Source organism: Borostomias antarcticus, assembly GCF_949987555.1.
Source record: "Borostomias antarcticus genome assembly, chromosome: 3".
In the NCBI taxonomy this organism is placed as follows: Eukaryota; Metazoa; Chordata; class Actinopteri; order Stomiiformes; family Stomiidae; genus Borostomias; species Borostomias antarcticus.
In genome coordinates, this window is record NC_140236.1 from 1,225,213 (window position 1) to 1,240,932 (window position 15,720).

Below are 15,720 nucleotides of genomic sequence, written 5' to 3' on the forward strand. Positions count from 1 at the left end.
ACATAGACAAACTCATGCACATACACACAAACTCACAGACACCACACACAAGCACTCTCTCTCCCTCTTTCTCTCTCTCTCTCACTCACACAAACACACACACACACACACACACACAAACCCACCCACACACACACACACACACACACACAAACCCACCCACACACACACACAAACCCACCCACACACACACACAAACACACACACACACTGTGACCGTCAGCATCATGAACAAATACTCCTCTTCCTCCTCAAACTCCCCCAGAGCTGGAAGTGACAGAGCCCAGTGTGTGATCTCTGGGGGCTTCGGAGGAGGGTCGGTCAGCGTGGGCTCCGGGTCGGTCAGCGTGGGCTCTGGGTCGGTCAGCGTGGGCTCCGGGTCGGGCAGCGTGGGCTCCGGGTCGGGCAGCGTGGGCTCCGGGTCCGGTCAGCGTGGGCTCTGGGTCGGGCAGCGTGGGCTCCGGGTCGGGCAGCGGGCCGGTCCTGTCCACCAGACCCGGGAGCACCAGCTCAGTGGCCTTGCGGTTAGAGTGTCCGCCCTGAGACTGGGAGGTCGTGAGTTCGATCCCTGGCCGAGTCATTCAGACCAGACAGATCTGGGGTTGTTTTGATCAATCAGAGGTTTTGGTTTTTAAGTACTGTATGTTGTATTTCATTTCAAACCTTTATTTATACTCGTAAAGTACCGAGTTCACACAAATACACAAATAACAACAGTACAAATACAATATACAATAATAATAATAATAATAATTAAAAACAAATACAGGTCGAAGTACAAATGCCAAAAGTACTTAGTTTAGTTTATTTAGATAGTTCAGTATTGCTGCACTAACTAATCATTTCAGCAACATGAATTATAAACAAACGTCCTCCTCAGTAATCTGTCCATACAAAGTCAACACCGTATCGGTGCAATATGAAGTGACTCCAGCAAGCTATTTACATTAATGCATTCATAACCCACCCACGGTCCTGATCTGCATAATCATGTATACATATTTATATATCTGGCCGGATTTCAATAAAGCCTCGCCCCTCGTCCCCAGGAAGCCCAGATGGATGATGACAGGGATGACAGAGCCTGGGGTGAGAGGGCTGAGGGGCAACTCAGATCACAGCTCCATACTGCTTTAATGCAAAGCCTGGACTCTGAGCACGTCTGGCTGTGATCCTGTATACAGTAGTGTGTGTGTGTGTGTGTGTGTGTGTGTGTGTGTGTGTGTGTGTGTGTGTGTATATATATATATAGAGAGAGAGAGAGGCAGATAGATAGATAGATAGATAGATAGATAGATAGATAGATAGATAGATAGATAGATAGATAGATAGATAGATAGATAGATGGATGGATGGATGGATGGATGGATGGATGGATGGATGGATGGATGGATGGATGGATGGATGGATGGATGGATGGATAGATAGATAGATAGATAGACAGACAGACAGACAGACAGACAGACAGACAGACAGACAGACAGACAGACAGACAGACAGACAGACAGACAGACAGACAGATAGACAGATAGATAGATAGATAGATAGATAGATAGATAGATAGATAGATAGATAGATAGATAGATAGATAGATAGATAGATAGATAGATAGATAGATAGATAGATAGATGGATAGATAGATAGAGTTGTGTGGGAAAGGAGTGGTGTTTATATTCTGCAGCTGTCCTTTGGAACAGTCTGCCCAGTGACCTGACATTAGTAAACAGTGCAGATAGATTCAAGTCCAGCCTAAAGACATGGCACAAAAGGGACTATAATTAGGTATTCAGCTAATGGCACTTTTACATGTTTTTATGTGTCTATGTTATGTCTTAGTGATGTATGTGATGTGTTGTGATGTCATGTGGCTTCCCGATGTCTGTATGATGCATGTCTGAACACTTCGTTCCCCTACCCCCCCCTACAAGGACCACATGTCTGAACACTTCGTTCCCCTACCTCCCCCTACAAGGACCACATGTCTGAACACTTCGTTCCCCCCCCCCCCCCCCCCCTACAAGGACCACATGTCTGAACACTTCGTTCCCCTACCCCCCCCCCCCCCCCCCCCCTACAAGGACCACATGTCTGAACACTTCGTTCCCCTACCCCACCCCCCCCGCCCCCCCCCTACAAGGACCACAATGGAAATACGCTCTGAGCTTTTTTTGTGTCTATCCTTCACAGTATCCCAAACAATGTGCTTCTGTCACATGTTTTTTTTATTTTATATATTGTCGAATAAAGTCAATCAATCAATCTACCCAGACCGTAATCTGATATATCTTCAAAGTACTGGATGAGCCATCCAGTTGTATTTATTGGATAAGGGATTTTTGGTTGCACTCTAATGGCTGTAGTTCACATAGATTCATTTATTGTGGTTGATGATACATTTCAGCCTATCAAATCTTTTTTTGTTCAAATGTAGATTATTGTAGCAAGTGAAGTGGACTTGATGTAGGCTCACCCTGTTTACAGTGTTTCTATGGTTACTGCTGTGTGTGTGTGTGTGTGTGTGTGTGTGTGTGTGTGTGTGTGTGTGTGTGTGTGTGTGTGTGTGTGTGTGTGTGTGTGTGCTCGCATATGTCTAGCATCATTCTAGAACAACAAGATGAAAGATCAGAGGGACTGGGAGAGAGAGAGAGTGAGAGGGGGAGAGAGAGAGAGGGGGGGGAAGAGAGAGGGAGAGAGAGAGAGAGAGAGAGGGAGAGAGAGAGAGAGAGAGAGGGAGAGAGAGGGTTAGGAGGGACAGTGAGTGACAGTCACCTGACACATTATTGTCGTTACATCTGACATCATTTTTCTCCTGTTTTATTTTTTAATTTTTTAAATCTTTTAATTTATTACTGATTTATTTACTGTTTCTTGCTGTTGCTGCTATATTAACAACTGTTCGTTTGTTTTGTCTTGTAGTAGCCTAACTTTCCTTGCTCCTAATTATTAATGTTGTTTTTAATGTCCAAACGCTGCTTTGGCAATATGTACAACGTTGCGTCATGCCAATAAAGCCAATTGAATTGAATTGAGAGAGAGAGAGGGAGAGAGAGAGGGGTGGAGAGAGAGAGAGGGAGAGAGAGATAGAGAGAGAGAGAAAGGGATGGATATAGAGAGAGAGAGAGAGAGAGAGAGAGAGTGATGGATAGAGAGAGAGAGAGAGAGAGAGAGAGAGAGAGAGAGAGGGATGGATAGAGAGAGAGAGAGAGAGAGATGAATAGAGAGAGAAGGGGAAGAAAAGAGGGTAGAAAGGGACACACTGTAGAAGAGAAGCAGGGAGAGTGTGAGGGGGAGGAGGGGACTGGGAGAGATGGAGCGAGTGTATGAGGGGTGTGTGTGTGTGTGTGTGTGTGTGTGTGTGTGTGTGTGTGTGTGTGTGTGTGTGAGGGGTGGGGAGTGTGTGAGGGGTGGGGGAGTGTGTGAGGGGGGTGTGTGGGTGTGTGAGGGGGAGGAAGGGCCTGGGAGAGATGGAGGGAGTGTGTGAGGGGTGTGTGTGTGTGTGTGTGTGTGAGGGGTGTGTGTGTGTGTGTGTGAGGGGTGTGTGTGTGTGTGAGGGGTGTGTGTGTGTGTGTGTGTGTGTGTGTGTGTGTGAGGGGGGTGTGTGTGTGTGTGTGTGTGTGTGTGTGAGGGGTGTGTGTGTGTGTGTGTGTGTGTGAGGGGGAGGAGGGACCAGATGGGCTGAGTCCAGCACTGTGAGAGCAGCAGATGCCCTGAGATGCTCTGCCACACAAATGTCCCCAGTCCCTCTGTGCCAGGGCACTAAAGAGGCCAGCTCTGAGCTCTGCCCTGTCACACACACACACACCCACACACTCACGCACACTCACACACACCCACGCACACACACACTCACACACTCACGCACACTCACACACACCCACGCACACACACACTCACACACACACACACACACTCACACACACACACACACACAGTGAAACGTCCCATGGTGAACTCCAGGTTCAGGACAGCTGATCCTCTGTATATAAACTGTCGCCAAAGAACATCAAGAACAGAATTAACCCCTTACTCACCCATGCAGTAGTGAGGTCGTTACTGGTTGGGTCAGTGCACTAAGTGGACAGACACAGCTGAGCTTTTGGCCGCCAGGCTGGGTCAACAGAAGAGGTCTGGATGGATACAGGTGGGTGATGTCATCCCTTTATGTAAACAACATTTTTTGGCACTGGATTTAATGGCTTCTCAGCTAATGAGACTTATTTACAGTGTATTTGATAGATGTACTGCACTAGAAACCAATGGCATTTAGCACAGCCACACTGGGCCACAATTCATTTTAATTAATTGTGTTAAGTCGTTAAATGCTACTACTGTTTGTAATATCATTAGTCATTATATCTTTAGAAAGTGTAAATATGCAAGCGTGTGATATGATGTGTGGTATAATAGTGTCCCGTTCAGAGATCGTGACATGGTGGCGGACTGTGATGCTATAAAATGGAGTCTTTGTCACACGGACTGATGCAGGCGGAGCGGCTGCCAGCGCTGAAACACCCCTAGCTAGGGGGAGCAGACGCTCTGCTGCCCCCCCTGACTCTGAGCTGAGGCTCTCTGAAACACCCCTAGCCCCCTAGCAGACGCTCCGCTCCCCCCCTGACTCTGAACTGAGGCTGGGGATGAGGCTGGGCCCCTAGCAGACGCTCTGCCCCCCCCCTGACTCTGAACTGAGGCTCTCTGAAACACCCCTAGCCCCCTAGCAGACGCTCTGCTGCCCCCCCTGACTCTGAACTGAGGCTGAGGCTGGGGATGAGGCTGGGCCCCTAGCAGACGCTCTGCTGCCCCCCCTGACTCTGAACTGAGGCTCTCTGAAACACCCCTAGCCCCCTAGCAGACGCTCTGCTGCCCCCTGACTCTGAACTGAGGCTGGGGATGAGGCTGGGGCTGAGGCTGGGGATGGGACTGAGGCTGGGGATGAGGCTGGGACTGAGGCTGGGGATGAGGCTGGGACTGGGGATGAGGCTGGGACTGAGGATGAGGCTGGGACTGAGGCTGGGGATGAGGCTGGGACTGAGGCTGGGCCTGGAGATGAGGCTGGGGATGGGGGTGAGACTGGGCCTGGAGATGAGGCTAGGGATGGGGGTGAGACTGGGCCTGGAGATGAGGCTAGGGATGGGGGTGGGACTGGGACTGGGACTGGGGCTGGAAGGACCCTGCAGGGAGAGCCGGGCTGAGTCTCATTCCTCCACCCTGGATTCCTCTCCTCGCCTCGTTAAGCAGTAAGTAGGCGAGTGTTTGAACAGCTCATCAAAACCGAGTGGATGACTGAACATAACGCAGAAGATGAGGGTTGCTGGTCAAAATCCCAACGCTGTTCTTGAGGTTGCGTGACCTCGTGACCGGTTTAGACACGTCTGCTGTCCACACCAGTCAAAACAGCATCGCAAATGTCCTGTTGTTGTCGATATTGTTGTCATATTTGTGATGTTTAACACCGAAATAATCCTATCTAGAGAGGGGTTGTGTTTTACAATCATTGATAGGGTTATCAGTAGCTGCTCTGTTCTTTTTGTAAGCTACGTTTGTCTCACAGCAGTCATATCTCCGGGTCACAGGGAGGGAGACAGGAGCAGAGAAAAGAATGATGAAATGATGAAAGATGCTGAATATCCGGTCTGGGTTCGTCATGTCAAACAGGCTCCGTTTCTACTGAAAGGGCGGATCGCCCTCTAGTGGCGCAGGGGGGGAATTACATGGCGTTCCGGAAACAAAACATTGCATCAAATGCTTGTTTCTGACAAATCGCACAGTGTCAAAATCTACTGTATCATTCTGTTTGTGTAAAACAAATTTATTGGAAAAGTGCTTTTTACAGGGTTGACACACAGGGTAAACTGGCGATTAAGTTCAAACAGAACATTCAGGGCAAAAGCCTGTATTAAATAGAGCTGAGTCAAGACCTCCAGCCAGTCTCTGTTGAGTAGACAAGCTGGGGTCAGTTCGTTGGGTCATTCAATCAGTCAAGCCTTTCAGACGCAGCTCCTCTTGGACCCGATAGAGATAATCCGGATCAGGATACCCAAAACTGAGATGGAGGAAGAACACGAACAGATTATGCAGGTTAGAGAAAGACACCGATAGATTAGAGCATGGGTTCCCAAACTGTGAGGCGGGCCTCCCCTGGGGGGCCCCAAAGAAATTCAGGGGAGGCGCGGAGGGATGGTTAGAAAGAAAGAAAGAAAGAAAGAAGGAAAAACATGTTTTTTTATTTTTTAAATGTCTATGGTTTTTACGAATTAAATGTGATTTTAAAGGTCAGAAGATCTAAATAAATAATGGGAGAGATGTGTACTAAATGTGTGGATAGTGCAGAGAGAGCCTCCCCCCGCAGGCATGAATGTATTGTGCGAAAACGTCACAACGTTAACTAGCAGCAGTTGCCACCGAGCTAACTTAGCTGTGTAACGTTATGAGCTACCTAACGCTGCCTTGCAAAATGGACAAATTTGGGAGGTTGGAGGGGCGCGGGTGTGTCACTGTTTTCAGAGGGGAGGCCCACATTGATGGAGTTTGGGAATCCATGGATTAGAGCAATAGCCATGAGAAGCTTTATTCTGAGGGTCCCCCAACAGATGCTCAACTAACAATCCATGATCAACGAGCATTCAAATAACTACCTGTCAACCTTAACCCCAACAATAGTAACCACAACCTGGGGATGTACAGTATAAACTGTACTATAGAGGCCCCTCAATGTAAACAGCTGCCATTTCATCTCTAATGTGGTTTCCTCAAGTGTCTCCTGGCTTCTCCGCCCACGTACTGTTCGGGTCCGCCCCAGGGGTTGGTCTTGTGGTGGATGTCGTTCCAGGTGATGGCGCTGGAGATGCCGGTGGTGACGGAGGTTCCTATGGTGAAGACCAGCCTCCTCTCGAAGGCCTTCTGGAGCAGCTTCAGCACCCTCTCCCCCTCGTCGCACGCCGGCAGGAAGGCCGTTCGTGACGTGCCGGCGTACTGTTTACCCGGGCTGGGATGCTCTGGCTGAGAGCAGGAGGCAGGAACCGCGATAGGACGGGAGGAAAGGAGGAGGGGAACATTAATTAGGTCAGACGAGATCTGCTGACTCATCTCTATGATGCTAATCGTTTCCAATGTCTGAAACTTCGTGCGTGGAGGCTGTTATTATAGACATGATTAGTCAGTCTCCTGGTCTATATGGTGAAGCTATTTACAGGGTATAGGCAGGACTGTCCGTCTCCGGGTGACACACAGGGGCGGTCCAGTAAACAAATCAGTCCATTTAGAGAGCTCCAGAAACAGTTCTATGAACCACAGATATATCTCTGCTGTAGCTTTAGGCCGAGTCCTGACGAATTTAAACCCTCGTGTGCTTTCAGAAAGACTGAAATTGCCTTTGACATATATCATATATCTCACCCCTTGTGTCCCAGGAGGAAAGCGGTATTCAATGACGATGGTTCCGCCAGACTCCTCGAACCCGGGTAACCGCTGCCAGCTGCGGGACACTGTCATGGTACCGTCCCGGGGCTGTGTCCCAATTACAGTCCCTAGGAAACTATTACACAGGGGACACACGGGCTTGACTTTGAGCACGGAGGCGATGCACCCCGCGCAGAACGAGTGGGAACAGCGTAAAGTTTGCTTGTCCTTCATGCTGTCCATGCAGACCGCGCAGTACGCGTCCCAGTCTCTCGCGTCCACCTCGGAATTAGGGGTTTTGTGGGAGGTGGACGTGGAAACCGGTTGATTGTTTTCAATGTTGTTTTCCATGCTTTCGCTGTGAAACGCAGTAGCCCTCATCCAGCATGTTGTTCCGGAAGAGAGCAGAGTTGTGACGTCAGGAGTGTCCAACCCTCATGAGGGCCGGGTCTAGATGGGGCTTGTGTAGAAGGATGGTTAAAGGCTAGTTCCCATAAACGCAGAGGCCGTTTAGGGTTAAGGTTAGGCTTAGATATAGGGTTGGGTTAGGTTTAAGCAGAGGGCTGGGTTAAGGTTAGGCTGTATGTGTATCTAATCTATCCACAACCCTCAGTGAACACCCAGCCCTCCCAGCTAACTGACCTAGTTCCTGAGTGTAGACTATTATGATGTAGTAGGCCTGTCCCCTAAACGGGTTTCCCCTGGGGGGGTAAGACTGACCTACACCAGGATAGAACACATTTCCTGACGATTGCTACAGTCAAAGAGGACATAAAGGAACTCTTTGTTCTTCTCTCTGTTGTTTCTCACAAAGTAAAAACCACAAACAGGAACAGAACAGAACCTTTTTATTCAAGTATTAAATTGTAAAGCACATTATTCTGAATATCAACAGACTCATAAAATACGAATCAACACAATTAGAAAAGCAAAACATCAACTTTTCAATTTGCAATGTGCAATCCCTTCTCATTCTAGCCCCCTCTTACATGTACTGCATAGAAGATTTTTTTTGTTGACAATCCTGTGTCCCAAAGATATTGTCCTAACAGTTGGTCCCTTAACAAAAATACAAAACAAAGATGTTTGAAAAAAAAGGATAATTAATGTCTGAGTCAATATATTCAGCACATTATCTGACAGCACTGAAATGAATGAGGTTAACAATATCCAAGCATGAGTGTGAGGATATGCTTAATCTAAAAACATTATTGTACACATATCTTCAATTTTGTGAGGCTTTGATTCTGGACCACCAGAAAAACTTAAAAGATAATACCCAATGTACACATGTATATATTATTGAACTGAATAGCCAGATAGCATACAAACATTATGCTGTTAACCTACCAAATAACACTTAAGCATTGCCTACCGAGGAACGGCTTATCATTCATAAGTATCAACATGCTTGATTTTCTGGAATAAGAAAGGCACAATAAAATGACAAATGTATCCAAAACAATATCAAAAACGATATCCCCGTCAGGGACTGCAGCCTGAACGATGGTACTTATGTCAAATTATCACTATAAAAAGTTAAGATTACTTATTTAGACTAACAAACCACAATCGATTGAGCTACCTAATTCTTAAGAGCTATCAGGCAAGTGTCTGTGTATACCAGCGGCATAACCAACACGCAAGTCTCTGTGTTAAAGGGGCATAGATTAAGAGCAGTTGTGCCTTTGATTTGGTTTAAGTGGACCGCGTCTCCTTTAAGTCTGACATCATCTGGTATGTAGAGCCGAGTGCACTTAAGATGAACCGAGGAGGTTTCAAACCTGGGACACATCTACAATAAACAGAATGAGTGGAAAACGTATGGTTAGTATCACGACAACATCAGCCCCGATGGACCCCCGGAGCCATGGATCACATCCCTACTGTTGATGTGGAAAGAGAACGAATGAGGAAGACAAAAAAAAAGAGAGATTAAGAGCTCTAAGCAAATGACATCAACTTGTAGCTACCAAGCGAACACAATTAGAAAACAAACATGTGTTTGCTCAGAGCCCTCTCCGTGTTGGGGTTGTTGGGGGGGGGGGGGTCGTTGGGGGGGGAGCATCACTGACTCCCTTTGACAAAGTGCCTGCGAGTGCTTTAGATTGCAATAACTTCACGGAACGATTCCTTTAGACGGTTCTGGAGAAGCAGCACTGTTCTGCCACCTATCTCAGAACTGTCTTGACGACAGGCCAGGTTACAACAGATCAGTAACCTAATTAAACAGAAAAAACACATTCTACTCACACTGCTGGAGACAACAACAACAAAAACAAAAGTGTGCTTGTAAAATGTAAATAAAGTGTTCCCCAGCAAGAAAACAACATTAACAAACAGAAAACAGCCTTAACAAAGACAGAAAAACACATTTTCTTAAATTATTAAACATAACAGTTCAAACAAAAAATAAACTACGTACAACTCAAGTACACAAGAAACTGCTCAAATGAGTGCATTGAGAAACTGTACTATTGCCAACAAAGGTCAAAGGTTGCGGATTGTGTCACACAAGAATGCACTGCACTCATATGCGCTTCCCTTCCACGCCAAGCGCTGGGTAACAACTCAAACCAAAACGACTTAACATGAGAACCTCCGGGAGCGCGAGGTGAGACGAGGGCAACGCCACGGCCTGCGAGTCCACTAGAGACACCTCGTCTCCAGCTGTCCCTCCGGGTCGGGGGGAGCGGCACAATGGGCGGAGCCTGCAGCCTAGTCATGACCAGCAGCAGGAAGAGGCAGAGGTTCCTAGAATGTCCCAGAATGCCACATTCCTCGCCGTCAGTCGGCTGTGATGCCTTTCTCCCGAAGCTCTTCGGTCACTCGTACCAGGTAAGTGGGGTCTGGGTAGCCGAAGCTGTCACAAGAGAATAAAAACCCTCAGCATGTGAAGAATTTAAGTAGGGATACTTCAACTTAAATTGGACTGTTTGCCACATGCTCAAACAACCCCTTTCAATGGAAAATTCTATTAAAACTCTTTATGATTATTAATGAGTCGAATCTTTTTCTGCCACGGCTCAGAGAAGCATTATGTTATTATTTCAATACGTGAGAGCAGAACGTGGTCCTTCTATCTGGAACTCCCTACCACACGAATTAAGGTCTGCTACAACTGTCTTCTTTTAAAAACAGGCTAAAAACATATCTCTTTGCACAAGCTTTTAACCTCTAAAATTGTTTTATACTCTTATTGTCTCTGTACTGTAATTATTTTATCATCACATTTTATGTTATCTTACATGGTTTTATATTTGTAATACATTCTTATTTTAATGTTCTATCATGTATAATGTCTTTTTATTCTTGAAGCACATTGAATCTGTGCTTGTGGCATGAAATGTGCTATATCAAGTAAACTTGACTTGAGACATTAGAACTAGCCTAAGACATTAGAACTAGCCTAAGACATCTGAACTAGCCTAAGACATCTGAACTAGCCTGAGACATCTGAACTAGCCTAAGACATTTCAACTAGCCTAAGACATTAGAACTAGCCTAAGACATCTGAACTAGCCTGAGACATTTGAACTAGCCTAAGACATTAGAACTAGCCTAAGACATTAGAACTAGCCTGAGACATTTGAACTAGCCTAAGACATCTGAACTAGCCTAAGACATCTGAACTAGCCTGAGACATCTGAACTAGCCTGAGACATCTGAACTAGCCTAAGACATTTCAACTACCCTAAGACATCTGAACTAGCCTAAGACATCTGAAATAGCCTAAGACATTAGAACTAGCCTAAGACATTTGAACTAGCCTAAGACATTTGAACTAGCCTAAGACATTTGAACTAGCCTAAGACATTTGAACTAGCCTAAGACATTTGAACTAGCCTAAGACATCTGAACTAGCCTAAGACATCTGAACTAGCCTGAGACATCTGAACTAGCCTGAGACATCTGAACTAGCCCAAGACATTTGAACTAGCCTAAGACATGTGAACTAGCCTAAGACATGTGAACTAGCCTAAGACATTTGAACTAGCCTGAGGTGAAGGGAGCTCACCAGCGCGGCCCCCCCCATATGGAGGTCTTGTGGTGGATGTCGTTCCAGGTGATGACGTTGTGGATGCCTGTGGTCATGGAGGTACCGATGGTGAAGATGAGGCGCTGCTCGAAGGCCCGGCGGAGCAGGCCCAACACGCGGTTCCCCTCGGGGCTGTCGGGGAGGTAGGCCACGCGGTCGGTCCCGGGGTACCGCACGCCCGGGTTTGGGTGTTCTGGCTTACGGGCACAAAACAACACAACATTACTTTCATTATAATCGAATGTCCAAACTCAAAAAGTGAATTGGACTTTTTCCAGTCCATTGACCCCCATGTAAGTACAATTCTCTCCCAGCTGCTGTGGTGCTTTCTGTACTGAGATCACTACAAACACAAGCTTGTTGATGCTAACAAGATAAGTTGATGCTCACTTATCTGGCGATTACTGTTTTTTTGCTTCCCTCTGGAATATGTAGGGGTGGGTCGTATGCCCACCTCCCTTGTTCTCTGTAAAGCGCATTGTGTTGCCTCTGGGTATGAAATGCGCTATACAAATAAAGCTTTGATTGATTGGTTGATTGATTGATTGATTCCTTTCAAAGAACTTTGCCAAAACTGTAAATAGTAAATTGCTTATATAGCAATTACACATGTATTACATAACTTTTTTTACGCAGGGATCCTTGCAAAAGAGATCTTTGTCTCAATGGGACTCCCTGCTTAAATTAAAGTTGAATAAAAAATAAAATAAATAAATGATAGTGTACATTGTAGGTAATACTACAGTATAGTTCAGTCCGTAGAGCACAAGGCTCAATCTCAGGGTCGTAGGTGAGCCTCACGTTGGCCACAGCTGCACATTTCACTGTACATATGGAAAATAAACCACATTATTATTAAATATTATAATTAATAACAATAACACTAATAATAACACAAATAATAACAACACTAATACTACTACTATTACTACTACTATCAATCAATGCTTTATTTTCAATCAAAGCTTTATTTGTATAGCGCATTTAATACACAGAGGCAACACAATGCGCTTTACAGAGAACAAGGGAGGTGGGCAAACGACCCACTCTCTACATATTCCAGAGGGAAGCAAAAAAAACAGTAATCACCCAGGGGCCAGAACTAATAATAATAATAACAACAATAACAACAATAATAACTACTCACTGCCTGCAGACCGGGAGGGAAGCTGTAGATGATGCAGATGCAGCCGTAGCCATCGTGTCCGGGCAGCTCCAGGTCCGGGTCTCTGTCCACCATCATGCTGCCGGTGGCCGGCTGGTTACCGATCAGCTGCCCGTAGACCAGCCGGCAGACCGGACACGCCCTCTTCACCTTGAAGGCCTGGTCCAGGCAGGCGCGGCAGAACGCGTGGCCACACCTCTCCAGGGTGGTCTTGTCCACCATGTCGCCCATGCAGATGGAGCAGCAGCTGTTGTCCTCCGCGTCGCCGGGGGAGGGCATGCCGGCGTCCGCGTCCGTCCTCTGCCCCGCCTCCTGGGGCATGGACAGCACCACGCAGGCCTCCTCGTCCGACGGCTTCCTGTACCTCAGCTGCTGCCTCTGAGAGCGCCGGGGCTGGGGCAGCGGGGGCGGGAGCAGGCTAGCCTCGCCGTCGGCCTCGAACACCCCCACGCAGGGCAAGAGCAGCGAGCGCTTCCTCTTGGGACCCCCGTCCTGCTTGCTCATCTCTTTCCGGGCGCAGCGGCACAGGTCTATGAAGGCTTTGCGGGTCTCGTTGGACACGGGGCCCCCCTCCAGGGGCCCGGACCGGCGGGGGCCCTCCACGGGCTGCAGCCGCACGGCGCAGCAGCCTCCGCGCTCGCCCCTCCGGACGATGCCCGCGCTCATCCCCTGCTTGTCCTGGAAGTCGACGAGCCACGGTCGGCCGGCGGCGGCCAGGTAGTCCCAGACCGCCTGCGACACCAGCACCTCGTCACCGCCCTGACCCGCACGCACGCTCATCTCATCAGACGAAACTGCAGGTGGGAGAGAGAACGTACAACACAATATGGATAGTATGACCCCCAGGTATACATCAACAGTTGTGTGTCAAAGAGACCCAGATGTTTGAAACCTGCATTAACCAGCTAAATCAACTCTGCTTTACCAATTTGGAAAAATTACAGAATTGACAGTTGGCCTCACTTCAGCTTATTCAAATTGGATTTATTTGTTCTACATGCCTCATTAAAACTTCACTTCCCTCCTAAATAGAATGCTCCAGACCATAACATAAGTCTATTTTATAATTCTATTGTGAGCAATACAACAATACAGTAGCCTACGTCAACTACCATCAGAGAAAATATGTTTACTTGATTTGACATCGTCCACATGTCATTTCTGGTCGTCTAGTTAACTCACCGTGAATCGCGCAATAATTACAAAGCGGTAACTGAGCGAAGAAGACCTGTTAGATTCATTGGGTGTATAGTTGCAACGTTTAAAAGCAAATATTTTCACAAAAAGCTTCATTTCGCGTGTAGACAGTTTTTTGCAGGCTATTTCTGCTAGCTCAGATGTGTCCAAACACTCTCGTTGCTGAAAGGATCAGCTGTTCCCAGATCAGACTGTGTAAACAAAGAAAACTGCGCCTCGGCGACCCAACACGTTTTAGGCTGCAAAAATAATCACCTTTTATTATCTACTGTTGACAATCATATGAAATCAACACGACTTCCAAAAGGAGTAGTTACCTTGTGAGCCCATAAATTCTCTTAATCGAGAAATGATCGTCCTGTTGAGCAGAGGAGAGAAAAGCAGAAGTATACCGTGGGGTGAACACAGGTTGGACAGTTGATTGTGTTCCGCATCGAGGACATTATTCCCATTATAAATAGATATAAGTGTGTTAGAATATATAAGGGAATGCGAGGTGGGGTGTCTCACCTATCTCCGTAGCTCGCTGTGTCGGATGAGGTTTATTGTATAAAGAGAAGATAAGAGAACAAGCCACGATGATAATATCCCATGAGCTGAGGCCTTATTCACGCGTTGCAGTGGGTCTGATTAAAGCTGTTTTGTGATCAAGATGTATTTGACACCCAGTCTCTATAAACATCGATTTCGATTTTTTTTATGCATCTCTATCACACCGAATCCATCGCATCGAGTCGCTGCACCTCCTTCCCTTTGCTTTGCTTCCTCTGACGTCCTTACGTAGAGAATACACAGCACTTATCCGCCTCCTGCCACACAAGCGAGCTGTTTACTATTTCGTGGCAATTGCATAAGCGACATTGTCTGGAGTACTGTACTTTGATGTCACGTCTTCCTCTGCTTCTGCCTTTGAGTCCATATCCAACAGCTGACGACATACAGGGACGAATATAAGCAGGAAGTTCGTCATAAGAACAATTTCGTCCATGTTTGGGGGCTGTGGATCACAATAGTATTGGGGGCGGGGATCCAGGATCTCAATATACTAGTAGGATGTGTTTAAGTGACTCGTTGAAGTACTGATCTGAGCCAAAATGAAGACACTAGAGTATATGACCTAGGGCTTAGTAGGTAAGACCATAATAAGGGTGTATCCTCCTCCTCTCTCTCTCTCTCTCTCTTCTCTCTCTCTCTCTCCTCTCTCTCACTCACTCACTCACTCACAAACACACACGCACACACACTCTTTCTCTCACTTTCCCTTACTCATTCTCATGTGTAGCCAAATCAGATTAATCATCTACTTGCCCCCCCCCCACCTTCTCAAACACACTACTTTTCTCTCCTCCATGTAAGCCATTTTCCTCATCCACTATCTTACACACATTAAGAAGATTGATCTCAAGTCCTTTACTGACATTTGGCTGGGATGTAGTCCGCTCACTTAATCTTGACAAATGTAGGCCTACTTATTGTAATTCGCTTTGGATAAAAGTGCCTGCTAAATGATTAAACTAAACGTAGGCCTAATGTAAAAAGTAAAATGTGTTCACTAATCCAATTTAGGTGTATGTAAAGTGCCCATGCACCTCAAGGGGGAATAAGAGATTTGCTTGGTGTGTGTCATGATGTTCACATAGAACGTCTGAGCTTTGCACCAAGGACATCCATCTCTACCCCTGCTACGCAAAGAGAGACTCATCTCCATGGAGCAATTTCATAGGGTGAAGGGTAGGCTTGCATTGTCTGGTTTCCATTCGCTTGGTTTCCGGTCTGGAGTCCACTTGTATCCTGTCACACCAATGCCAAATCCAGCAGCCTAGTCTCGCCACGAATTAGAATAAAACATGGACATGCCAAACAAAGTTGCCAGAAAAAGTTCTTGCCGCATTGCATCGTAGGTTTAAGGGTGCCTGTGTTTGGA

General features: G+C 46.8%; 2 protein-coding genes across 2 annotated transcripts; both read right to left on the reverse strand.

Moving 5' to 3' along the window:
- Positions 1-5,823: 5,823 nt before the first annotated feature.
- Positions 5,824-7,787, reverse strand: LOC311307511 (putative E3 ubiquitin-protein ligase DTX3). The gene is made up of 3 exons (XM_084436326.1): positions 7,393-7,787; positions 6,779-6,996; positions 5,824-6,040 (listed from the first exon to the last, which is right to left on the reverse strand). The coding sequence occupies exons 1-3, from the start codon at positions 7,774-7,776 to the stop codon at positions 5,968-5,970; spliced, it is 675 nt and encodes a 224-aa protein (XP_084292452.1). The 5' UTR covers positions 7,777-7,787; the 3' UTR covers positions 5,824-5,967.
- A 1,653-nt stretch (positions 7,788-9,440) lies between these two features.
- dtx3 (deltex E3 ubiquitin ligase 3) lies at positions 9,441-14,679 on the reverse strand. Its single transcript, XM_084436305.1, has 5 exons — positions 14,307-14,679; positions 14,114-14,154; positions 12,582-13,393; positions 11,414-11,631; positions 9,441-10,258 (listed from the first exon to the last, which is right to left on the reverse strand). The coding sequence occupies exons 2-5, from the start codon at positions 14,124-14,126 to the stop codon at positions 10,183-10,185; spliced, it is 1,119 nt and encodes a 372-aa protein (XP_084292431.1). The 5' UTR covers positions 14,127-14,154; positions 14,307-14,679; the 3' UTR covers positions 9,441-10,182.
- Between the last annotated feature and the right edge of the window lie 1,041 nt (positions 14,680-15,720).

Excerpts from the sequence above, each read along its gene's own strand:
- LOC311307511 (XM_084436326.1), bottom strand. The coding sequence starts at position 7,776 with ATGAGGGCTACTGCGTTTCACAGCGAAAGCATGGAAAACAACATTGAA. Across the intron at positions 6,997-7,392 it reads TTCCTCCTGGGACACAAGGG|CCAGAGCATCCCAGCCCGGG; the intron begins GTGAGATATATG and ends TCCTGCTCTCAG. Across the intron at positions 6,041-6,778 it reads CCCTGGGGCGGACCCGAACA|TTTTGGGTATCCTGATCCGG; the intron begins GTACGTGGGCGG and ends CCTCCATCTCAG.
- dtx3 (XM_084436305.1), bottom strand. Across the intron at positions 11,632-12,581 it reads TCCCTCCCGGTCTGCAGGCA|CCAGAACACCCAAACCCGGG; the intron begins GTGAGTAGTTAT and ends TGTGCCCGTAAG. Across the intron at positions 10,259-11,413 it reads ATATGGGGGGGGCCGCGCTG|CTTCGGCTACCCAGACCCCA; the intron begins GTGAGCTCCCTT and ends CTCTTGTGACAG.